Genomic DNA, 26,511 nt, shown 5'->3' on the forward strand with positions numbered 1-26,511 from the left:
TGTGAGAGCATATTGTTCTTCCAAAACTGTAAAGGGTAGTTAAAGCACTAGAATGTTATTTTTCCTCTGATTGTGTTTTTAGATGGAGTTTTTCAGATAAATAGCTGAAATCAGAAATCAGATTCTCTTTTAGCAAATAGTATCATAGCTCTCCTGAAGTGTCTTTTTCTTTTTGGAGGGGTGAGGGGTGGGAAGGAAGAGAGAAGCAGGACAGCCTGTCTTACCATGCAAGAGGCAACATGAAATAGGAGTACAGTGGGTTCATTATAGATTTTTACTGTACTTACACATATATTTGAAATAGCTATTCGTAAGTACTAATGTCTGTATAAACACGTAGCCGTGCACTGACACTTGTCAGCTATGGAAGTGGATAGTAAATACACACTTCAGACAGCTGAAAGACAGAAATTTCTGAAAAAAAGTGTTTTTCAATGTTGAGATTAAGATTTTTAAATTGTATTTTTTTTCTGTTAATATTAAAGCATTACTACTGAAATGTGAATTTAATATACATTCTCCTGTAATGGATACTTTTATTAACAAAAAGTAAATGAATTCTTTGCCATGATATTCTTTGTTGTGGACGTCTGGAGGGATGCAGTAGGTCTTAGTGGAGGTTGTCATTATTTAGCTAAGTGGAACTTCAATTGCTACTGTCTAAAAAAATTTTTTTAAGTCTTCCAAAGAACAAGAAAAATAATTGCCTCAGTTAAATAGCTTTAATTCTGTTTTAAACTTGTATGCATAGGAAAAAATAGTTGTAGCTATTGAACAGGAATTTATACAAATAGGAGAAGAATGTATTTTTAAGATGAGAGTCTAAGATTGATTTTTAGGAAGTTCCAGAAAATCTGTAAGCTACATCATATGGTATTTAAAAACAGTTTCTGTAACTTAGTGTAGAAGAGGTTTGTTGTTCAGTTTTTAAAATTCTAGTCATTTTTACTCATCAAATGATTTTGTAGCCTGAAGAGTAATATCCTAGAGGCAAGAGTTGGAGAAGGCATGATTTGTGTTGCTTTATGGTTAAACATGTTACCTATGCTGAACTTCTCTGTTTTTATGAGCAAAAATAAAGTTTGTACCTTTTTTTTTTCCCTTCACGTCTATGTTTAATATTGCATGCTTTCTTAATATTTTTCTTACTAGACAGACGCTTCTGTTGATAGTTGTGAAGAAGGAGAGAAGTTTAATGTGGAACTCACTAAAAATATCCAAGGATTAGGAATAACTATTGCTGGTTACATTGGAGACAAAACATCAGGTAATTATAGATTCCTACAGATTTTCAGTTTTAAAGACAAGCTAACACATTAACATTCTGATGAGTTTCAGGAAGTGTTACTATATATATATATATTTTTAAGCAGCATGTATAATATTAACTAGCAGATCAAAAATTCTTTTCAGTGACCTCTGACTATACTCAGAGTTTGTTGATCCCTTGGATTGTTACAGATTTAGGTTAACTTACTCATTGGTTCCCAAATTTGTCCTGTGAAGAAGTAAGTGCATCAGTGTTCATGTACAGTTGTGTATTTTTTCTATGTAATTTCAATTACAATTTTCAGAATAATGATTCAGAACTCTCTGGTGCCTCCCTAGAAGGATATGGCAAATAAAATGCAGTTAAGAAGGCACAGTTTTCAAATATTCCTTAAACCTTCTCAAAATACTGTGCTTATGACTCTTACTCGTATACATGTTAGGAAACCTTATGGGTAGATACATTGCATATTATTGGCATAATTAACTGTCTTTGAGAAGCTGAAGCAATTTAGACTGTTCTGTAAGTTAGAATAGTCACGGTTGATTTAAGTATGCTCTTTAGTATCTTCCAGTAAAACCTTCAAAAGGCAAATAAAATCATAGAACGTGTGATAGATGTCACAGCATGCTTTCGCTGAATGGATTTTAAATTATTATGCTATGTGTGACTGCATTACAGTATCTTCATGCCTTAGGTGCTAATTGAGCATCCTTAATTTTATGACATAACAATTAGGTAAAGAACAATTTCATCTGACAAATAAATCAGCAATAAAACTGCTGGACAATGAGGACTCTACTTGAATCTTTCTTTAACCTGACAAATAACATCTTACTATGCAGTTGTTACAGGATATAAAAATACTTGGAAACTAGGAAGATGAGCCATTTAAATATTCTCAAAACCTAGGAAAAAAACTAATAAAAACCAGAAAACAATTGTCATTCTCATAATTTAAATATACTTGTTTTCGTAAGTTGAGTGTAGTAATTAGAGCAAACCAGAAATCTGACCCTCCTCTTTGCTAAATTTTGTCATACTGAGGTTAGATAAGACAAGTCTTTTGGTCTTTGAAGGCACTGGTATATCTTGACAGCTGTTAAAACCCTTTTACAGGGCTGTGACCATGATTTCGTACCAGTTCATGCTAATGTTATTTTGTATATAATACTGCAGTCATCCATGTAGGATGTCTAGATATTCTCTCTTCACTGAGATGAAGTTATTCTGCATTCTTCTGTGTTTTTTTTCTGAAACTGATTCTTTTTTTCAAAATTGCTGTTGGGATTTTTTTTTTTTTTATTAGACTTTCCATAGTTACTTTGTGTATCTAACTTTTTTTTCTGATTCAAAGTGATTAATTGTCTAAGCTGGATTTATTTTGAGGTTTGGATTTTTTTCTGCTGTTCTCTCATCTTTTTTTTTTTTTTTTTTTTTTTTTTTTTTTTTTTTTTTTTAATTGGATCAAATAGTGCTTTACTGGAAAGCTGGTTCGAGCAAACATTTTAGTCCTTGTTTGTAACATTCTGCATTTATTTTCCCCAAGCACACAATTTTTTAAGCATACTGAGCATACAGAAAATACAGATTTCACCAGATTAGTGTACCCAAACCAAATTTTCTGCTTTTCAATTTTAAATCTAGCCAAGAAAAACAGAAAAATAGATGCTTTTTTTTTGTTTGTTTGTTTGTTTGTTTGTTTGTTTTTTATTTTCGTTGAAACCAGTGGGAATTTGGAGTTGCAAAATCTTGAGTAAAATCACGTCCAATGCAAGCATATGAGACTCATCTTTTAGAAAAATAATATTATATATGTTTTATTTAAAACATGTACGTTCTTGATTTTTTTTTTGCTTATCTTACTTGTAGATTGTAATTTCTTACTTGTCTCTCTTCGCTGATGATATTAGTGGTAATTATGTACATTATTTAAACTGTTTCTTTGATTTATTAGTTAACGTAAATTGCTCTGTTTTTTCATACCAGAGCCTTCTGGCATCTTTGTGAAAAGCATTACAAAAGGCAGCGCTGTTGAACAAGATGGCAGAATCCATGTGGGAGATCAAATTATAGTTGTAAGTAAGCAAAGAGATGAAAAGCTTGCAAAGCTCTATTCTTATATGAGTTGTTAAAACACGCTTGTAAAATACTTGCTTAAAACATTTAAGATTGTCACTGAAGTGGTCAGTCCTTTTTAACTGAGCCTTTAATTACATTAGCTTTCTGATTATGCTACATGTAACTCACATGTAACTTAATTTCTTAAGGAAATCTGCTCCTGTGCACTTATCAGTAGGACCATTGAAACTGGTTCATAAAGGCAGAGTTTCAAAGTTTGATACAAATTATGGAACTATTTTCAAAATGATTTTTAACGTATGTTATTAAAATGTTATTAGGAATTTTGACTTTCTGAAAAAATATTTTCATACCTTACATCTGGACTTGCAGATAGAGAAGGGGAAAAATGTGGTTTACTTAGATGTAGGGAACATTAAATAGTCACAGGTTATTTTTCATTACCTAACATCTAGAAGGATGCCAGAGTTGGAAGTAGTTCAGAAAAGCAAGAAAATGATTAAAGGTGAAAGTGGAACTGTTCTTTTTTCAGGAGCAGTTATAATAATGGAGTGTATATGTCAGATAGTCCCAAACAGTTACTGGAGTAAGGAGTTGTTATGCTCCTGGAAGGTAGTTCAGAAATTACTGGTTTGGAAGTGTGAGATTTGATTTTACAGTAAGAAGAACAAAAAGTTGTGTATGCTGGGGACAGTGGGATGAAATTGAGCAACTCTGGAGTATTCAGAAAACAAAACTGAATTTATGAGGTAAAATATCTAAAACTGTAGTCATTAAAATACTGGACTATAAATAACAACTGGGCAGCTGGTACAGTGCTTGATAGGGAAATTAAACTTCATTGTGTTCAGAAGCAGACTTCCCTGTGTCTGAGATTATTTGAGCCTAGAGCTGTGCTCTGTACTTCTTCCTGTTACAGTGAATGACTGTGTTCCTCCTTACCCCACTCTAGCTAGTTGTCCTGACCATGGCTCTATTTGTTTTGTTTATGTATTACTTATTTGTTCATAAAACTTTTTTTTCCCCCAAGTAGTTCCTACTTGAAGGTGGGGGTGTTGGAGTAATCAGGCAGGCTGTATGGGGCACCTTGAACAGTGCTTCCTGACTCTTTTCAGCTCTTCATGGCCTTGTTGTGACGGGCACCCAGAATACTTCTCCCCTCTTTGCTATAGTGTTGACTCGTAGCTAGCTAATGTAGCTAGCTAATGAGCGTTCAAGTGAAAGTGGTTAGTGTATTGAACCTTTGTTATGTCTTGCAGGTTTTTGTTCTGCTTGCTTTGTATTCTGATGCTGAGCACTGAAAGTATTGCTTTACTCTGGACACTTCATATCTTTCTGCTAATAAGCTATTTAATTCTGCAGGTGGATGGAACAAATCTTCAGGGTTTTACTAACCAACAAGCAGTTGATGTTTTGCGACACACCGGACAAACAGTTCAGCTCACTTTGGTCAGAAGAGGGCTTAAGCAGGAAAATTGTATTCAACCCCAGGAGGACTTCAATTCTGCTGTTGAAAGGGACTTAATGTTACAAACAGTGGACAGTAGCACAGCCAAAGGTAATTAAAATTGGCTTTACTTTAAATGTGGCTTGGAATATTTTTCTTCTTAATTACAAACTGGGAATAAAGTTGACTAAATTAATTCTTGGTTGTGGGAAGACAAGAAAAACTGTCCAGAGCAGAAGCTGTGGAGCAAGATGAACAGCATGAGAACCAAGGACACCTCTAGGAGAAGAAAGAACGTCTCACGGGTCTGATAGGATAAGTGCCCGTGTGAACGGTTGAAGAGTGTTTTGTAGAATGCTCTGTTGATATGTAAAGGTGGATGGGAAAGTTGTAGGGGTGGATGGGAAAGCTAGAAAAGGAAAACTTGTGAAGGTAGAGAAGTGATATGAGAACTTGTAATAAACAATTTCGATCATTCACATCCGAGTCTGTGCATCAGACGCTGCACTCAGTTGCTGTTCCTGGTGCTCTAAATGAGTGAAAATTTGATCTGTTGCAGATTCATTAATCTTTTAGAAACAGTGATATTATTTGTTACATTTTCAGAGTAAATATTGAAAGCTCTGCACTTCGCTATAAGCTGAAGTTCTTTAAGGCTTAGATCCTGTAAATCTTTGAATAGTAAGTAGGAAGGTAGTGTTTTATTCATGTGAAAAGGTGGTAGCAGTGTTGGAAAGAAAGCAGAGATACTCTCCACATTGGGAAAAATGAGTCATGTTTCCTTTTACTCTTCCATGTCTGTGTAAGAATCTTAGTTATGACAGGAGTGGCTTATACTTAAAAGTTATTAATAATCTGATAGGTCATTAATTATGTTTGTGTACAAAGATCAGAAGGCATGGCAAATACTATTTTTGCTCATGATGAGATGTAATTTGTGAAGCTTAATCTTACACTGTGCGTATCTTGAAGTACAGGTGCCAGATCATGAAAGTCCATGTGTTTGAATAGAGTATCTACATGGAGGCTGGATGATAAATGGATTCTTTTCAGCTGCTTACGCTGGGGGATGATATCAGTAGACATATACTACAACTCATAATCTGAAGCATAATACACAACTTGCATAAGGTTTTGAAAGATCTATTAATGTATTCTCTGTATGGCATCTGCTCATTCCTACCTTTAGGAGAAATTAGAGAGGAAATGCTTAGAAAGTGCTGTTTCTCCAGTCCAGAAGTTGTTCAAGACAGCTGACAGACAGCAGCATACCTAACAGAATTCTATAGCAGGAGAGATTTTTTAAAAGTGAGAACATCGTCAGCTGTGAAGTATTACATTCCTCAAGTCTATACCATTTTAATTTTTCAGTATCAGCTTCCTGTGCTTCATGAGAGAAAGGAGAGAAACAAACAAAAAACTACATAAGGTGATAGGAGTGATAGAAAGGGACACAAAGAGAAGGCAAAAGATGAACAAAAGATAACATACCTTTAAAATACAGTGTTCCTTCTGGGCCCTTCATGCCCAGAAGTGATGAAAGTGATGAATGCATAAAATAGCTCAGAATTCCTTCTCTTCTTTTTCCAGATAACAGTGAAACAGAGCAGGGATCTCCATCGCAGCCGTGCAGTGGCAGTGCAGTAAACATCAAAGAGGACATAAAAGAGCAAGAAACAGGTTCCCAGTGTTTGGTATTTTGTTGTGTAAAAATGCACTTGACTATACTTATATTAAGACCCAGTGTTTTGTGTGTCTTTTTGGCATGCATGCTATGAAACTGAGCGTGTACATCTAGAAATTAACCACACATGAAAATGTGTACTGCTTGTGTGCTCTTGAGTGCCGTAAGTCCAATGCTTTGACAACTGCTACTACATATGTCTGAAAACAATGACATTTATCAAAAATTGTCACCTGAAACATTCTGCTTTTGCTACATATTTATCTCTTGTTTTAGTCTATTTGTACGTTTCTACTTGAACTTCTTCATTCATCTTTTTCACTTATTCCCTAAAATGCCTTTTGGAGACTTTATCCTCTTCTGTTAAGTTTGCATCTCACAGAGTCCCAAGCTTGTATTCATTTCAATCTATGTTCAGTGATAGCATTTAAATTCAGTCAGTTCTGAAGTACTGATAAGCTTTTTCCCATACCTTTTGTGGAAGTTCTTATTTTGTAGTGCTACTTTCTTTTCACAGTTAAGGCACTTTGCTGCATTTCACTTGGGGGCATATGTTTTTCAGATTGAGACAGCTGTGATGTACTTTCTAACATTTTCTTGTATCCAGAACTTTGAGAGAAGCTGAAAAACATCCACCCATATGATTTTTTTTTAGTAGATATTTTTTGTGTATCTTCCTACAACTTCTGCTTTCCATTTTTCTAGGTAGCTGAAGAATTTGTTTTTAAGGCCTTATCTTAGATACTTCAAGGTCTCTGCTTTGGAGGAAGTACTGTCATACGTAGCACCTTTGCAGCTGGCTTTATTTTTATTAATATTCCTGAGCTCTGTTTAGATTTATGACACTGAGGCTGTTAATCACTTCAAATTCTTATGGAAAGTCACTGTGACTTCAGACCTTAATCTTTTAATGAAGATTCTAGTCTTTGTTTCCGGTGAGCATTCAGCCCTAAAGAGTTTGACTGCTTGACTGTAAGCACAGCATGGGCTGAGGACCGTGAGTGTGTAGAGTTCCATTAAATCTACTGTACTGCTTAATCTAAATACTGGCTCTTGTTTGTCTGTTTCTTTGCTTATTTCCTGCTGTAGAATATAAGCAGTTTGAATGAGGAAAAAATAAGCAGGAGAAAATAATTTCCCTGTTTTTTCAGTTTGCAGATAAACTTTCATTCAGTTTAAGAGCTGCTGCATTGTTCTGTTTAGCCTGTCACTGTATTTTTGGTAGCATGGTGATTCTTCTCTCCTCCTTCCATTCCAGTAGTGATTTCATTGTTGCTCTTTAGTGAATACTTAGCTAGTTACTTATTTTCATATGGGTGGTCCTAAGTGAATGTAATGAAAAAAATAATAATAAAAGCTGCCACATCTTCTTTCACTGCACTCTAAGGCCTACATGTTTAAAAGATCTTTAACAGTCATGCTTACACTTCTGAAAATAACAGATTTTATTTGAAAACTTCTTCCTTGGTTACTCTGTATAAAACATAGGATTTGTCCAAAAGGAACAGGATTTAGCATCATGTCTGTAAATATTTCAGCCATCCCACTGAATGGGTCTGATCAGCCCACATAAAGTCTGACTGAACAGATGTTTGAGGCATGTGTGTAACTTTCATTTACTTTGTGTCTGCTTGTCTTTCTGAACACTGGGGTTAATTTAAATGTTTCCTTTCTTCCCAGCCATTTAAGACAAATGTTTTGGTTGAACTTCATCTTTCAAATTACATTCAGTTTTGGGGGCTGGGATGTTGCAAGTTGTGCATGTTGCAAATTATTTGCCACAGTTCTGCAAGTTTTCCCTCTGGCAAGCCTAAACTCAATGAAACAAAGCATGTCAAGATTTTAGTGATATTTAGGAGAGTGCTGGCATCATGGATTGATTGTGCAGTCTTGCATGGTGCTTTATCTATCTGCCTTAGCAGTGATTGAAATAAACAGAACATTTTAGTTTTTGTCTTAGTAATCTGAAATATAACTTATAGATTTCCAGCTGAGTGCTACAGAAGAAGCAGCTATGAAGGCAAAATGGCAGAGGATAATGGGGTCAAATTATGAAATAGTGGTATGTAAACTGTAATTGTTATTAACTGTCCTTGTTAATATGTGTATAATGTATTCCTTTTAAAAATATTATACACATGTCCCTTAATCTGTAAAGATGCTTTTATTTTCCATATATATATATATTTTTCTATAGTGATGTTAGTAAAGTAATGTTTTGGTTTAACAGGTGACTGAGCACCACACAGTTGTACCCCTCTACCCCCTTCCCAGTATAATGTGGGAGATATCTGAAAAAGCAAAGTAGAACTCATGGATTGAGAAAAATAAACTATTTGCTAAGATAGAGAAAAGGAAAAGGATAATAATTGTGGCAATTATATAAATGTATATAACAAATGATATGCAAGCAATTGCTCACACTCTCTGACCAATGCCCAGCTAGCCCCAAAGCAGCAGAAGAGAGATGAATTCCCACTCCCTTCAAAACTCCTTCTGCATGAAATCATGTGGTACGGAATACCCCTTTGACCAGATTAAGTCAGCAGTCCTAATTCTGTTCCCTTCCAGCTCCTTTGGCTGTTTCCTCAGCATGGCCTTGGCTCTGTACAATGCTGCTTAGCAAATTATAAGCATTGGTGTGTTATCAACATTGTTTTTCTCCTAGAACCAAAAGATAGCATCGTATCAGACACTGAAGAAAACAATTCTGCCCCAGCTGAAACTAAGACAAATAATCACAAGTATCTTAGGTTACAATGGATATTGTTTCACACATTTCCTGCCTTCGTGAGGGTAATGTGTATTAGACAAAAAGCAGTATTGGAGGTAAATTTCAGTGCTTCCTTGATCAGCCAAAATTCAAACTAGATCTTGAAATCTCCTAGCCAGTTCTTCATTGTGAATGAATTGTTCAGTATACTGATATAAATAATGCCTAGGATATTTGTTGCACGTACAGCTGGAACACAGTATCTGAGTTTAGAACTTAATCACGTCAGCATATAATTTTGAAGTAGTCTCTGCAAAAATATGTACAATTAGATACTTTGTTGTTGCATACACTTGCGTGTGCTGAAGTAATGTATGTGATTAAAGCTGCAGTTTTTACTGCAGGACTCTCATTTGATCCAAGCGTTTTTCCTATTATTATATAAATGCAAATTTGAGTATGCAGAGCCTCTTTCTGTTTTTCATGAATCACATTGAATTGGACTCTCTTTCAATTTGTATTCTTTTGTTTTTTTCTTCTAATTTTTGCCTCAGAATCTAAGTCACCACATAAAGGCAGGTTAAAGAATGGGTCTGTGGTGCTCACTTCTTATCCACACATTAGGCAATATAGTTATTTTATGCCAAACAGGTTTTTATTTGTCATGATTCCTGGATTACACTCTGTGAATGTATAATGATAGTTTGCTTACCACAGTAGTCTGTAGCTTGTGACTGCATAAACTTCACTGAATGTGGCCTATAGATTTCAGTTTTAATCTTGTGGATTTTTTTTGCCCTCTCAGTGCTTTTATTGTATTGGAAAGTTTAATTTGGATTCTTTCTTTCAATCTGTTGCTACTGTTTTTCAACAGTGTTGTTGAAAGACCTAAGCTAAGAAGCATACATGTTCTTGCAGACTAAAAGTCTGCATTAAAAATTGCAATATTTCTAGTTTCTCTTTTCTGAAGTAATGATTTCCCTGTATGTAAATGGCATCTGAAAGTTATGGATATAGCTGCAAATTTGTCCAAAGCAACCTTTTCTTTTTTTTAATCTCTTAGGTTGCTGTGGTTAGCAAATTCAGTGAAAGCAGTGGACTAGGAATAAGCCTTGAAGCTACAGTAGGACATCATTTCATTAGATCAGTCTTACCGGAGGGGCCAGTTGGACGAAGTGGCAAACTGTTTAGTGGTGATGAGCTTCTGGAAGTAAGAAAAAATTCTACTTTTTCTTGGTCTGCTTTTAGTAGGATTTTTGAGAAATTATTTGCTTCTCACTGGTTACAAGTTTGGGAATGTAGCACATTTACGCTTCGTACCAGCCATAACCAGAGTTGTTTCAGCAGCTACTTCACATGTTCTTATGCATTTTATTTTACATGTGCTTAGTTGTATATCTCAGCTCACAGCTGATTTTTTTTCAGATTAAACTGAAGGCCAAGAAAGGAGAATATCTAGCAAAAACATTTAAGCTTACTAGAAATATCCCTTTACAGTGAAGAGAGTAAAACAGTGGTTTGTTTCCTTTTCTAAATTATTTTCTTAGAATGAAGATATGAGTTTGCATTGCGTGACTGGGAGAAATCAACATGATCCGTATGTTTTCGTGCAAGTTTTCATGCCTGTTTTCATGCAAGTCAGCTAGTGTTGTTTGTTTTCATGTGTGTATGTTACATGCTTTACTCAGGTTCTATGAAGTGACAGAGTATGTGGTGTTTGTAAGATGGCATCCCACAATTTATAAGCCTCTCCAGCTCAAAATGTGTCTTGGTGGCTTGTTCTGAACTCCAAACTGAGTAGACGCTGAGGGCTGAAAATGTCCATTTGAGCTTTTTGTAAAAAATGTGTATGAATAATTTTAAAATAATCAGGTCATCGGTTTATGTATTTCTGTTTTTTTCATGTTTGTTCACTGTACTTCTACTAAACACTGTGCATTCTTCATTTCTTGAGGTGAATGAGATCTCTTTGCTTGGAGAAAACCACAAGGATGTAGTCAATATCTTGAAAGAACTGCCAATTAAGGTGACAATGGTGTGCTGCCGGCCAGTGGCTCCCTCTGTCAGTCACACAGAAGTACTGGAGAGTCTAAGTCTATCTGAGGTTCAGCTTGCAGAAAAGGTATTTAAAAAAAATAATAATAAAAAAAAATCCTAAGAGAAGAACTGTTTCCTTGAAGAAAAGCATGAGGAGGTCTTTTATAAGATTAGAAATACCTCTTTAATATTTTAGGTCTTGGAACCAAATAAATAGAAAAAAGCAAACTGTATGTTTGGTCAGCCAGAAGATGTACATACTGGTAGGCCATGTGCAGAAGCCATTAAGGACACAGAGCTATCTACCCAGGTTACTTGGATTTCTTTCTACAGATGGGCTTTTTTAGAGCCTGATTATATTTCATCTGGTTTTGAAATCAACACAAGTTCTGGGTTGTGTTGAGTAGAAATGAATGTGCACTTCATGGCTGGCAAGCTTCTGTCACTCATAAGTTAAAAGCTCTACACAATTTGATGTGATAAACATGTAGAAACAGCTTTCAGTATAACAAAACAACAAAACTGATGTGAAGGAAAGGCAGAAATTCTGACTTCTGGACAAGTCGAAACATTCAGTTGGTTTTTGCAGAGCTTTGTTATGAAATCAAAGGAAGATGTACATACATGTGTGTATGTATGTACATGTGTTTCCGTGTATGTCCTTTTTTTTTTGCAAATGTTCTCACTCAGTGCTACTACGTTTTGGTTGAAGCCTGTTTATAGGCATATCATTTAATAACAGATATTTTCTTTGTATTTGAGCCCGTATATACTAACAAGATTTTCTGAATTTATTTGACAGAAATTCCATTTTGTAAATAATTTTACCGGGGAGTCCTGTCATATATTTGCAGCATCGATAATTTGTTTCAAAAGTATTAATTCTGTACTAGACATAATCAGGCTTGTTTTCTTACTCTGCAGAATGTTTGCACTTTCTCATTGTTTTGAGAAAAGTTATCTTCTTCTTTCTCTGTGAATGTTTTCAGCAAGTTCACAGTTGTGTAATGTTCACTGTATTTTAACAGGCTCATATAGATCTTGAATTCACTGGCTCTTCGAACACAGAAGAAACAGCTTTGGAAACTTCTACAGCTCAGAGTATAGAAGAAATGCAGAACTCTTCTTTCACAATGTGGGAAGCAGAAGTACAGCATACTGAGCTGGAGAAAGGAAGCACGGGACTTGGATTTAGCATATTGGACTACCAGGTAACTTTTATACCTTTTTCTTTGAGTATGAAACAAAATATATTATTTGCGTCTCACAGTATGATGTAAACAAGTGTTTTAGTGGTAAATGTTAATGGAAATCAATACAGTAAAGCTAAATTGCTGTCCCTACTGGGAAGCATCTTACTAGCTACACTGCTTATTTCTTTTATTGTATTACAACTAATGATGGAGTTCATCTGACTAAGTCTGGAAAAACTTTTCCAACAAGCTGGCCAAAGTTATAAGGAGAGCTTTGAATTTGAAAAATAATGAGAGTTTTGAGTAACAGGGAGTTGCCAGGGGCTGCTGAGGAATTAGGAATCAGCAGAGTAATGTGTAAAGTGACTCAAATGAGTTAGGAAAAAAAAGGAAACAGTCAGTAGTGCAGATGAAGTGCCTCCATACCAATGCATGTAGTATAGGTGAAGAGCAGGAGGAATTTGAAGCTGCTGTGCAGTTAGAAAGCTATCATCTAATCGTGATCACTGGAAGTTGGTGGAGTGGGTCACACGATGGCAGCATTGTTTTCAATGGCTATAAACTGTTCAAGATAGGCAAGGAAAGAAAGAGAGTTGGGGGTTTTGCCCTCTGTGTTAAAAATGGATTGACTGCACAGAGTTGTCTTTGAAGAACAGATATGAGCTTGTTGAGAAGCTGTGAATAAATATTAGGGGCAAATCCAAACAAGGAGACTGCATAGTTGGAGTTTGCTGCACACTGCTTGATCAAGTGGAGTCCGCTGATGAAGCATAGTTAATCAGCTGCAGGAGGCATTATGCTTGCAGGCTCTGATCCTGCTATAGTACCTTGGTCACTCTGATATCTGCTGGAAAAGCAGTACAGCCAGCTGTTGAGCAGTCTAGGAGACTCTCGGATAGCTTCTTAAGCAAAGTGATATATGGCCCCATCAGAGGAGCAGCACTACTAGACCTGAAGCTTACCGATGCAGATGAAATAAAGTGGTGAGGATAGGTGGCTGCTTGGGCTGCAGCGATCATGCCCTTGTGGAATTCATGATCCTGAGAGATACAGGCCAGGTGAAGAGTAAAATGAAGACCTTGAATTTTAGGAGTGAACTTCCATCTGTCTAAAAAATCAGTATATAGGAGCCCTGGGAAATGAACTGCCCTGAGGGATAAAGGAGAGCAGGACAGGCAGCTCCCTAAGAAAAAGAGGTCTTAATCCCCATGTGTAGGAAATGCACAGAACACCAACATAGCTAAGTCTTCCTGGCTTCTTCACAGTCTCTGGTGAATCTTTATTGTGGCTTCACCACAATACAGAGACTTTTTAGCAGGATATACACTGAAAGTGTCTACTGTTTCAGTGTGAAAGAAGGTGGAACTAGATTGACTGTAAGGGAAGAAATTTTTCATGAGAGTGCTATGACTCTGGAACAGGTTGACTAAAGAAGTTGTGGATACTTCATCACTGCAAATGTAAAAAGTCAGATTTGATGAGTCTTTGGGCAACTGAAGTGTCCATTTTTCCAGTGGAAAAAGTCCCTGCTGGGGAATAGAACTAGGTGGTTTTTAAGAGTTCCTTCCAACCCAAACCAGTGTATGACTTTGTGATTTTACAGGTTCAAATGGTAGTGATTTATCCTGAAAAATAAATGAGTAAAATACTAGTATCTTGAGAAAGTTGACCCTCTGATGTGCTTCAGTTGTGATGATGTCTTAGAATATTCAGGCATCTTGCCATGAATTTTGCATCTGCAGTGAGGGTGCCCTTGCTTAGAGTAAGATCCAATAAAGGACTTAAATGCTTAAAGCAGGATTTACTAAAATATAGGACTGTAATTCTGAAATCCCACGCTTAGCTGCTGTCTATCTAGGATGTGCCTAGGTGTCCTCATTAATTTTGTGTTTGACTTCAAAATTCCCAGTCATCTCAAGCTGTGATTCTTATATCCCTGTATCAGAACAGCTGCATGTCTGTCTCCTGTTTGCATCTGGTCAGGTTCCAACAAATGTCTCACCTCTGTTTCCATTGTCACTGTGAATATTTTTTAATTTCTCAGCAGAGTTAAGTAACTTTTCTTCTGGCCAGGGTAGGCTTTTGCCAGGGTGTTTTATGTTCTAACAGGTCTCTGCTGGGTCTCGTAATTGATGAAAAGCACAATGTGAGATCACTAGTAGGTAGAAGTTATTCCTATGGTGCACTCCTTAGAAAACTATAGTTTAAACATAGCTTAAACTATGCCTCATCAATATTTTGCATTTGCATGCAGGTAAATGTGAAGAACGGGAGTTTTCTTAATTTGAATTATGTAGGAATTGTCACGTATCTAAGTATATGGAGGTTATGGTTTAGTGTGTTATTCTTAATGCTCTGCAGCGAGACTCCATAGCTGAGCTTGAGTATTTGGAATGTGTATCAGCACAAAGCAAAACATGCTTTTGCTTCAGTCTCTTCTGAAGTATAGGCACAAACTGTCATTGCCTGTGTGGTTATTTAAAGCATTGTGCTTTTTAAAGGTTGTTGGATATACCTTAAGTTGTACATATTTTGCATGTTTGAGTTTTATTATATCATACAGGACTCTATGGTTTTCTGAAACATATTTACCTTCGTTTTTTGTCTATTTATAATAGCTGTGATTTATCCTGTGTTCTCACCTGTGAGATGAGGTTTCATCTTTCATTTCAGTTTGTCAGTGAAAGTTCTGTTTCCATCTAATAATGTGAACAATAAGCTAAATTAGCAGTAAGGCTTCTGTTTATTTTTTGCTTTATCCATCACATATTTTTAATAAATTTTCAATGAATGTTGACTTTAATCAGGGCTATATTTATGCTCATATATTTATCATGTTTTATACAACGACAGTCCTTTGGGAAAGTTTACATTCTTTACCCCAGGAAGAACTTGAGGGGTGTAAGAATCAGAAAAGAAAAACAATGGAAATTTTTCTTGTTTGGTTTTTCAAAAAATATGATGTGCAATGTCATCTCACATTGCATTAGAGATAGTCTTTAAAGTGTAGATGAATCTATCAGTGTTCAAGTGTTCAAACATAATATCTACTTGTATATCAACTTATAAAGCATTTCAGTACGCCATGGTATTTTCCTTACTGCATTAATTGCCCCAAGTTATCAGGGGTGGTCTTAGCTTCCTTCCCTCCAGACCACCCTTGCTTCCATCCTTCACTTTCTCTTTCACTTTTGCTTTCAGCAGTTTCTAAATTCTGCAGTTTGGGATGCTGCTTTTATGATGTGTGTCCTTTTTGGAATTGGCATTTTGGCGTGGAAAATTACTGCAGTTGCTTCCCACTTTGTGGGTGTTTGCTTTTCTCTTTCCTTTGCTATCAGTAAAGCTTGTACAGTATTACATTTCTCATGGCTTTTCTGTGCCTGCAACTGAATTGTTTGAAGCAGTGGATGTTATCTGCATACCAGTGGATGTTGCCTGCTTTGACTTCAGCAAGGCTTTGGATACTGTTCTACAACATTCTGGTGTCAAAGCTGAGAAAGTGTGGGATAGATGAGTGGGCGGTGAGATGGGCTGAGAACTAGATTCTATGATCTCTAGAGATCCCTTCCAACCCCTACAATTCTGTGATTCTGTGAAGTTTTAACAGCTACTGGTTTTCCTTGTCAATGTAATTCTATAAGAATTACACACGTTTCTGCACCTGTTATAATTGTTATATCAGAATCATACCTTCACATTATTAGAGCTCAGTGTTAGTTTGTTTGTAAAAAAACGTGCATTGGAGGATGGGAATTTTAATAAAGTTTGTGGGTTTTTGTTTTGTTTTGGTTTTTGCTTTTTTTTTTTTTTTGGATAGAGAGCTTCACTTTGTTTTAGGCATGCACAAGCACTTTAGTCTTTAGAAGTGCTTTTCCAGCTGATTGAGATCTGGTGCAATGAAATACAAGGTGACTTTTGAAATGAGCCCTTTGTTCCACTAAAGAGCATATGTGAACATTTCCCCAGTTTTCACTGTATTGCTGTATTTACAGACAGCTGAGTATAAGAGAGGATGAAATCTGCAGTGTCATTGCAATAGGAATTATTTGCATTTTTAGGTTTGATTACTTGTTGCAGTGCAGGCTGCACTCTGTGATGAAACAGCACCTAGAAAAAAGTAATAGCTTTCATAATTAAGAATGGTAAGTAAGAGGAGGCATGAATGTATAGGTAGCATGGACTGAGTTCTGTACTTCTGCAGAGGGTTAATCTAGAGCAGAGATGTGCTGGCAGTCATTAAGAATACATGCATAGGAATTGTCTTACCAAGACAAAAAGGATTAAATAAAATGAAATGTCTTTCTTCCTTTTTACTTCATTAGGATCCTGTTGACCCTTCAAAAACTATAATTCTAATTCGCTCATTAGTTCCTGGTGGTGTGGCTGAGCAAGATGGCAGACTTTCTCCTGGAGATCGACTTATGTTTGTCAATGATATCAGCTTGGAAAATGGCAGCCTAGAAGAAGCAGTACAAGCACTGAAAGGAGCCCCAGCAGGAACAGTTAAAATAGGAGTTGCCAAACCTCTGCCTGTAAGAATTTGGGAATTTTACGGGTACTTTTCCTGTCATTTAAGCTGGTATATAATGATCCTGTTTTCTGTATACACTTGGTGTGCTTTGGAATACAGCTGGGTGACGCAGAAAAATGCAGATTTCTTTTTTTTTTTCCTGCAGTTAGGACTGGCCTGTGTAGTTTATGGGTGGTATGGTGAAGCAGGACCTAGTATGTGGGGTCTTCTAGCTAATAAAACTGTGAAGCATCTTATGATCAGCACAGTCTTTTAGGGCTGCTATTTGCTAGGCAGAATTTTGTGTTCATTACTGGGTTTTCTAAATGTGTGATGATATAAAGTCACTTCTGTTGTTTTCTGGAATTTGGTTTCTGTACTACATCACAAGTTTTGGCCTGCTACAGATATACAGGCTGTACACTTTGTATACAAAGAAAGATGAATACTTTTCAGATGCTTCAGAGCCTACTGGATAGCTTGGTACAGGTATAAATAATTCCGGTATTGGCTTTGAAAAGTTGTCTCTAGCAGTTTGAAGAGTGAGATTGAGTAACTGCTTTCCTTCAGCCATTCTGAGGCAAAAATACCTAATGAGTTTTAAGAGGAGATGATTAACCTTAAGATTTGGATTGTGTGTTGTTTTTTCAGTGGTAAAAAGGATTATATCTAGAGACCTATGCTTACTAAGGCAGCATGTCAGTAAGAATGCTGTGCAATTATACATCCAGGCATTTTGATAATTCAGCTTTTACTTTCGGTCCAGCCTAGAGACCTCATTTTTCCTCCATACATAAGTCTTCATATCCTTTCAGATCTGGAGGTGTCACATTTTACAAATGAACAAATGAACAAATTTACAAATGAAGGAGAATGTGGAGGATTGCCGGGATAGTAAACATCTAGTTCTAGATTATATAGGGACGCCTGGTACTTACTAAACTCTGTAACAGTGAAATCTCAGGTCATTAAATTAAAAATCTACTGGGCTACCATCTTATCTTCCTGAATTATCTATAGTATACTCAACTAATGTTGACTAGTGCCTCTGCTGTACTGAATTCAAATCAGTAGAATGGCATTGATTATAACTGATTATTACCAGAAGCAAAAATTTTTCTTACTGTGATGTGCAAATGTAACTTCGTTGTAAAAGCAGAGAGGGAAAAAAAGGGCTAACAGTGAGTCAATAGGTAGTTACTGAGGTGCATGTGTTTGGGGCTTACGTGGTGTGAAGGTTACAGATAGCCTGGCTGATTAAATTGCTTCTGTTGTTAGGTGGACTCCAGCGGAGCTGGTCTGGCTGTTGAACCCATCTTTGAATCTCAGTTTGCTACGGAGAATTTAATATTTCTGCCTTCATCACCAGTTACGTCTGGCAGCTTCTGTAATGAGGATTTCAACTTCAGGTTCCCTTTTTCAACGTCAACTCCCAAGGTAAAAAGGAATACGGTTTTATCTTGCTTACGAATGTAGAAAGGCTCAGTGTTCCTCTGTGCCACTGTATTACTAAACATGAATGCTTCGTGTTGTTCCACTTCCATCTGCACCAACATTTGTTATAAGTTTAAAGTCTAGCTTTCTTCAAAATAGTATTTGAGTCTTTTGGTGTTGTCTGTATGGGAGAGAAGCAGTGGAAGGTTGAAAACTGGGGCTGAGCTTTGTATAACCAGATAAAGTACTGTGAGATATTTGTAATGTTAAAGCTGCAGTGATCAGTCTTCTGCGGAAACATAATTGGTATTTTTTCAAAGCATATTAAAGAATGATAAAATAAAACACTTGCATAATTCTGCAGTATTTTAGATATAAAAAGATTAAATTTTTGTCCTAAACTTTGCTTTTTTACTGCCCAATAATTAGATATTTACTAATTAATTTACTGTGTTCTTGAATGAATTATTATTTTACTGTATTTAAATAAAATTAAAGCCATATCAAAATTCTGACTGCTGATCATTTATATTTCAACTTAATAAATGAAGTTAAGGTTCCTAAGACTATTACTATCTTTATTCCTGTTGGTCACATACCCATGTGATTGTTTGTATCAGAATTGGCTTTATTTCTCTTAGTAGCTTTTCATTCTCCTTTCTCTTTTCAATCTGTAGATTTACTTCTGTAATCCAGAGTCTTCTGAGTCATTTTTCTTAGCACTGATGGTCTTTGAAAGCAACGCTGTAGGAATTTCTTCTAGGTTTTGCAGTCAGTGGTCTTGAACAGAGTAGTTTCTGCTTTTACCTTCATGCCTCTGTTACAGTATCTTCCTTTATCCCTTACCCTGAGTATATTCATCGCTTGCAACACTCTGATTGAAAAGCTAAATTCATCTTCTAATGGCTTCTTCCAATCTACAGAAGAGCACATCTCTGCTGTGCCAGTGAGGCAGATTGTGCTGTTAACCCTGTAATTGTTACTTAAATGGATTATGCATTTTTCATGCTGAGAAGCATTTAATAACATAGGCGCTCAGTTTACATAATATATCGTGTTGAGACTTTACCAAGTCTGAATTAATTTTTGATATTGACTTAAAGAAGGATTTGGTTTCCATTTCTTTCTTCTTCTTTTTTTTTTTTTTTTTTTCTTTTTTTTTTAAGATTAGAGTCCTGAATTTCCACAGTTCTTCTCTTTGCACCAGTAAGAAGAGTTTGTTCTCTTCAAGTAAGATTTAATAGTGTGCAATTATGAAGTGCTTCAGAAAGTGAACACAGTAAAGAAATCAATTTGTAAAGGAAGAGTTTGGAAGCAGTAAAATGTAGTTAAAAAAAAAAAAAAAAAAAAAAAAAAGGTGCCATTGGATGCTATGATGAATACTGAGATATTTGAGCTATTTCTAACTTGAGAGGCAGTTGAAGTACAGATTATGAATGCCTTTACCATCAATTTAAAGATAGCTGACAAGAAACAATTTTAGGTCAAAGCAATGCTCTTATGGGGTCATGTGCAGCTGTTGCTACAAATTCTTGACATTTTGTTTGTCTTCAAAATTAAAAGCATTGGCTTTTCTTTAAATGAAATAAATTTTAAAAGGTTACATGTTGCTACTTTAATATGCACGTATGACATAAGGAAAAAATGTTGAAAACTGTCTGAGTCTTTGCAGTGAATATACTCTCAGTGATCTAAAAACAGATCTGAAACAGAGTTAAAGGTGTGTATCCTTGGCTGTCTTTGAAGCCTTATGAGTTCATTTAAATAGATTATAGTTCTGATGTTCTGATTATCAAAAAGTAGGAAACTTCGTTGATTACATTGTGCAGATTAGTAGTATTTAGGCCTTGCTCAGTTATTTTTTCAGATGTTACTTAAACCAGTTGTGTTATTTACAAATGGTCCATTTTTGGTCTGGTCTAGGGACAGTATAAGCATATAGGTATTCTGTCAAAGAAAAAAATTCCAGGGCTGTGGGAGAAAAACAATACAAAATATTCCCAAATCCTGTGAATTTTGATTTAATGTATTCTGGAAAACAAACTGGAGAATCATGTTATTCTCACTTTATGGAAATGTAATAAAGGACTTAAATGGATCAGTGGATAAAATAGTTAGACAGTTAAAGATAGAGATTCTTGTGACTACATTTGCTGTATTTCTGAGAAGAATATGTAACAGTGACGTAGAGCCTTCGCATATAACCTCTTAATCCTTAATGCATCTTCTTAATATGTAATGGCCTATGTGTTTTTAAAATTAATTACTTTGGAAACTAAGGAGGATTTGAGTATTTTTTCAGAAGCTTGTGATTATTGAAATCCTTTAAAAATACTTGAAATGGGAGATCAAGTAATCTTGAAAGTCTAAGCAAGTTTGATGTAGAGAACTTAGTCTTGGTATGGCTGTTTTGGATAATGACACTAGCAGTATGTACTGACTGCTAAACTTCTGTAACTATGTCATTTCATTTCAGAGCTGTCACACTTCAAAACTTCAAAACTTAAGTTTCATTCATTTGCTGAGATTTAACTGAGTTTTTACTATTCCCTCCTTGTACAGAAGGGATATTAAAAAACAAACAAACAAACAAACATAAAAACATTTCTTCTCTGTTACATGGATAATCAGACTGTATGATTGTTGTATAAATTGTTTGAAGTTGCTTAATTGGAAAGTGATTTGAGAATAAAAACTTCGGTCTTGCAAATTTTTTCTACCTGAGAAAAGACAGTTGTACTCTAATTTTAGATTGCTGAAGCTTGTTAAGTCTCATTTGAGAGTAAGTTGACATTTCTTTGCTGAGTTTGTGAAGATTTACTGACTGATACATCAATAGAATTTCAGCAGTAACTTCATCTTCATTGATTCATGGTATTATAAAATGGAATAATTTGTCTCAGAAATCAGATAAATTCTGTAGTAAACTGTGTTTAGAAATCTGCTGAGAGTACTCATGTTAGAACTAATATGTTTAAATTGTGAGATTAGATTCTGTGAGATTAGTTTCTATTTAAGATTTACATTTTAGTGTACTCAAAATAATGTTGATCATTTATTGCCTCCTGTTTTCAACAGATTACTGGAGAGGAATACTTGAGTTCTGCAGATGATAGTCATATGTCTACCGAGAGTACGTACAATATGGATGTGAGTGAGAGAGAACAAAATACTACAGAGACAGACAGAAGCACGGAAACTACAGCTACTTTTGCTGATGAGACGTTTCCGACTGAGTGTACTTTAGAGATCAAACATGTGAGTGTTCAGTTTCAAAATATAAGTGAGAACATAACAGTTTGAACTGAATCTCTGACAACAGAAGAATTTGCAAAAATACTAACACACAGCTTGATGCCACTGGAAAAGTAAAGATTTCTTTTTTTTTTTTTTTTTTTAAACCCAGAAAAACTGGGTTTTGGAAAGGCATTATGAAACCATTGAATGTCCTTCTGAAATTGACACTGATCAGCAACAACTTGTGGCTCTTTGACTGTAAATGTGGAAGCTCGCATCCAAAACTTAGGAATTTAGTAGGCTTAACCAAAGAGATAATTTATAGTTTCACAAAAGTAATCTCCCAGAGACTGGAGATAACGCGTGTATTTAAGTCTGCTCATACCTTGCAGCACTAGTCAATGATGAAGCATAGTGTACTCGTTGGGCAGACTGGGGATCCAGGGCAGGGCTTTCTGTTAAGTTCCACAAAGAAATGGGCATATAGAGGAGGTTCATAGCTGAAAACCAGGTGTGGAAAACCAGTGGGAAATGGTGTGAAAGTCTTACATCCAGGTGCTCATGCAGAGTTGCGCAGTTCATCTCATACATGGTCTAAGGTGTGCAAGTAGTGTTCCCTTGTAAGACAGTCACTATTCAATTCTATTTCAATTCTTTCCCTTCAGTGTTTAAAGCAGTCTTAAAAGAGTTATAGTTTTGTATTAACTTAATTACTTTAGTATTAGCGAATTCTCAGGCATCTCAAGTGTATGAGTCAGCCACTGAATTCATCCCACTAATTTTAAGAGAGTAAATTGTGTCCCTAAATGAGCAGTGTACTTTGCAATAGATTTGCTCTGTCCCACAGTGAAAACACATACGTCAGTTTGATCTTTAATGGAGTGACGATATAGGGAATCTGTATTAATTATATTCATAGCTTTGGTAAAAGGTAAGATGAACTGAAGTCTGGGTCCATGTATACTCTTATGTCTGTATTATGAACTAACGTTGTTTTCCTTTGTGTTAGGATAAAAGAACGTTCGTGGAATCTAGCCTTTTACTGCCTGTGGAAAAAGTTTTCAGAATCTTAAATCCAGTGAAAAACATGTATGAGGAGACCATCACTATTGCAAAAGGCAATTCAAGTCTAGGTAAAATAACTGTCATGTTTTTTAACCTTTTAAGAAACATGGGATCCTTCCTTTCTCTTTCCTTCTCTTATATTTCCCATTCTAGTAGTAAAGACTAAACATTTCCATTTTAAACGGAAAGCATAACATAGTATTTCTCTTTGCTGCTTTTGTTCTCTTTGGCATTGATGGCAGTGAATTCACTTGCTGTCATCTTTAACAAAAAATAAAGTGGTGTTCTCACTGATAATTTTTTTTTCCATGAAGGAATTTGGTTGATCCTAAATATTAATAATACAGTTTTAATACATTGTTTTTGTGTCTGTATATGATACGCTGATATGACTCCCATCTACAAGAATGGCAAGGAGGATCTGGAGAACTGCAGGCTTGTCAGCCTGACAAATCATCTTGGGTGAAGTCCCACAGCACGTGCGCGGTGTCCAGGGGATCAGGCCCAGCCAGCACAGATTCACGAAAGGCAGGTCGTGCTTGACCAACCTCATCTCCTTCTATGACTGGGTGACCAGACTAGTAGATAAGGGGAAGGCTGTTGATGTAGTCTACCTGGACTTCAGCAAAGCCTTTGACACGGTCTCTCACAGTATTCCCCATTATTCTCCTGGGGAAACTGGCTGCCCATGGTCTGGGCAGGTATACCCTTCTTTACATAAGGAACTGGCTAGAGGGCTGTGCCCAGCGGGTAGTGGTGAATGGAGCTAAGTCCAGCTGGCATCCTGTTATGAGTGGTGTCCACCAGGGTTTGGTACTGGGGCCCATCTTGTTTAATATCTTTACTGATGACCTAGATGGAAGGGATTGAGTGTATCCTCAGTATGTTTGCAGATGACACCAAGTTGGATGGTGGTGCCTGAGGGTACGAAAGCCCTTCAGAGGGATCTAGATAAGCTGGACTGCTGGGCTGAAGTGAATGGGATGAGGTTCAGCAAGGCCAAGTGCCAGTCCTGCACTTTGGCCACAACAACCCTATGCAGTGCTCTAGGCTTGGGGCTGAGTGGCTGGATGACTGTGAAGAGGAAAGGGACCTGGGGGTGTTGGTTGATGCTCGGCTGAACATGAGCCGACAGTGTACCCAGGTGGCCAAGAGGGCCAACGGCATTCTGGCCTGCATTAGAAATAGTGTGGCCAGCAGGAGCAGGGAAGTAATCATTCCTCTGTACTCAGCACTGGTGAAGCTGCACCTCAAGTACTGTGTTCAGTTTTGGGCTCCTCACTACAAGAAAGACATTGAGGCCCTGGTATGTGTTCAGAGAAGGGCAATAAAACTGGTGAGGGGTCTGGAACATAAATCTTAGAAGGAGTGGCTGAGGGAGCTGGGATTGTTCAGTCTGGAGAAGAGGAGGCTCAGAGGTGACCTCAGTGTACTCTACAACTGCCTGAAGGGAGGTTCTGATGAGGAGAGTGTCATGGTTTTATGATTTTTGGTTTTCGGTGTTCCACATCATAACATCATGTGGGGCACTGGGAGTTTAACTGTCAGTGCTCAAGTCCTGGGTACCTGCCCAGAAGAAAAGAAGAACTACATCCCCCGGGGGACTTTGCGGTCACAGAGAGAAGATAGAACTCCTGGCAAGGTCACCTGATGTGCTCTTTTTCGCCTGCCTTCGTCGTGTGCTCCCATCTCCCTGCTGCTCAACTGCATTGATAGGCCAGGCAAAACAGACAGCTGCTTAACACCTTCTGTGTCTACAGCAGCTATTCCAAAAGCCCATCGATATGCTTTGGGATCCTTAAAGTATCCCTGTCTGAGGTAATCAATACCAAGTATACTTGGAGCCCCCGGGCCAGTCGCAATAGGGTGCTTTTGCCAGTCTTTACCAGTGAGGCTGATTTCGGCCTCCAACATAGTCAGCTCTTGGGAACCCCCAGTCATTCCATGAATATACATTGATTCTGTCCCTGGGTGACTCAAGGGCATTGGAGTACACTGTGCACCAGTGTCCACTCTGTTACCACCATGGATCCATCAGCATCAGGCACAGTAGACAGTTTGTCTATCATTATATCTTCTTGTTTGCTCTCCATTCTGTTCGGCTTTTCAGCTACCTTTGCAATGACTGAAACACAAGCTCATAGAGGGCTTAAATGTAACTCAAAGTCTTGAAGTTTATTAATCAGTTCAATTATAAGGGGTCTTCTTTCCCCTCTGCCATACATTGCTGCAAATGTACCGGTGCACCTTTCTGGTGCAGTCTTGTGAATGTATGCCACATGTTTGGTGTATACCTGACTGTCAGGATCATGCTCTTGGTCTGGCTCATCAGGAATGAAATCAGGGCTATGCAGTGTTTCCACCACAGCATGTTCTCTCAAATAACAGATGCCTTTTTCTATATCAGCCCATTTCTTTTTCTCAGGCATCAGATAGTCTTTCAAGGGGTAACTTTCTTTTACAGCTAACAGCATCCTCTTCCAGAGGGTGAAGGCCTGGTTCTGGCATGTACCAATGCCTCTGTCAATGGCTGAGTCCCTAGCAATGCCACTCAGTTGGCGAGCTTCTCTACTATCTAGCCACACACTGTTGGCCCAATTGTCTCAACATCGAAGTAACCAAGTGGCAGTAGGCTCATTTGGGTGACGTGAGAAGTCTTTTCTCAGACTTCGAATTTCATTCATTTTCAGAGATTGATCAACAATGATAACGATATCTTGTTCACCTCTTACTCTTTCAGGACTTCTTGTTACCCTCGTAGGCATTGGTGACCATGGTCTTACTGAGGTCCCTTCCCCTGGACTCCGGGGTGCTTCTCCTGGATCTCGGAGCCACTCCTCTGGACCTATTTCCTCCTTTTTCTTCTGTTCTGAGTTGAGATTCATTTCATTTTCTGTCCTCTTACAGGAGCAACTGACATCACTTGTGGTGCCTCCTGTGGTTGGTCAGGTTGGTCAGTTCTGATGCTCTCACCCTCTAGCTCCGCTTGGAGTCTGTCTTGTTCAATTATGAGAGTATTCAGTTCAGATTGGAGGGTGTCTCACTCAGTTTGGAGGGTGTCAAGTTTGGATTGGAGAGAGTCTCACTCGGATTTGAAGGCACCTCATCAAGATTGGAGATTCTCTCCTTCTGCTTGGAGTCTTTCTTTCTCAGCTCAGAGACACTCTTGCCAGGTTTTGAGATTCTCTCTCCTGGCTAGGAGACTCTCTTTCTTAACCCGGATATTTTCTGTCGCCTTGGAGACTCTTTCTTTGGATTTGGAGACTGTTTCTCAACTAGGAGACTCTCTGGACGTGGAGATTCTTCCTCTCTGCTTGGAGTCTCTGCTGGAGACTCTCCTTTTCAGCCTGGACACTCTCTCTTTGGGATTGCAGGGAGTCTGTCTCGATTTGGAGGGCATCTCTCTTGGATTGAGGATATCCCTCTCAGATTGGAGGTCTTTTCTCTCAACCAGGAGACTCTCTCGCTCAGCCTGGAGATTCTCCCTCTCAGCTCTCAGACATTCTCTTTCAGTTTCACAAACTCTCTCCCTCTCTGGGATACTATTGAATAAGGCCCGACAAGCATTAGCCAGGCCCCAAATCATTTGTGCCTCCTCAGATCTGCTTGAGCCGCAACATCCCTGTCTCAAATAAATGTTTAAGCTCTCAGGGTCTTTCAGGTGTTCAGGAGTAAAATTCCATGACACCAAAGATGTCCATCTCCCTAAAGTCTCTCCCAAGCCTTTCCACACTCCCTGCCACTCAATATCGTCTGGTTTTGGGAAAGAGTTCCTCAGAATACAATAAATGCAAATACTGACTGAAATGTTGTAGATTCAGGGAGATTAACAATGTGAT

The 26,511-nt window shown here is 37.3% G+C and overlaps 1 protein-coding gene across 1 annotated transcript in view; it reads left to right on the plus strand.

The window, feature by feature from the left end:
• Positions 1–26,511, plus strand: part of MPDZ (multiple PDZ domain crumbs cell polarity complex component) — a gene marked incomplete at both ends in the record, with an annotated part of 95,301 nt that overhangs the window by 22,182 nt on the left and 46,608 nt on the right. The window contains 12 exons of the mRNA XM_079548269.1: positions 1,153–1,267; positions 3,260–3,348; positions 4,715–4,910; positions 6,390–6,479; positions 8,466–8,545; positions 10,260–10,406; positions 11,151–11,318; positions 12,262–12,444; positions 16,749–17,111; positions 18,215–18,373; positions 21,449–21,628; positions 22,617–22,740. Coding sequence (XP_079404395.1) covers positions 1,153–1,267; positions 3,260–3,348; positions 4,715–4,910; positions 6,390–6,479; positions 8,466–8,545; positions 10,260–10,406; positions 11,151–11,318; positions 12,262–12,444; positions 16,749–17,111; positions 18,215–18,373; positions 21,449–21,628; positions 22,617–22,740 — 1,894 coding nt within the window. The remainder of the gene's footprint in view (positions 1–1,152; positions 1,268–3,259; positions 3,349–4,714; positions 4,911–6,389; positions 6,480–8,465; positions 8,546–10,259; positions 10,407–11,150; positions 11,319–12,261; positions 12,445–16,748; positions 17,112–18,214; positions 18,374–21,448; positions 21,629–22,616; positions 22,741–26,511) is intronic.

Source organism: Tetrao urogallus, assembly GCF_951394365.1.
Source record: "Tetrao urogallus genome assembly, chromosome: Z".
Taxonomy (NCBI): Eukaryota; Metazoa; Chordata; class Aves; order Galliformes; family Phasianidae; genus Tetrao; species Tetrao urogallus.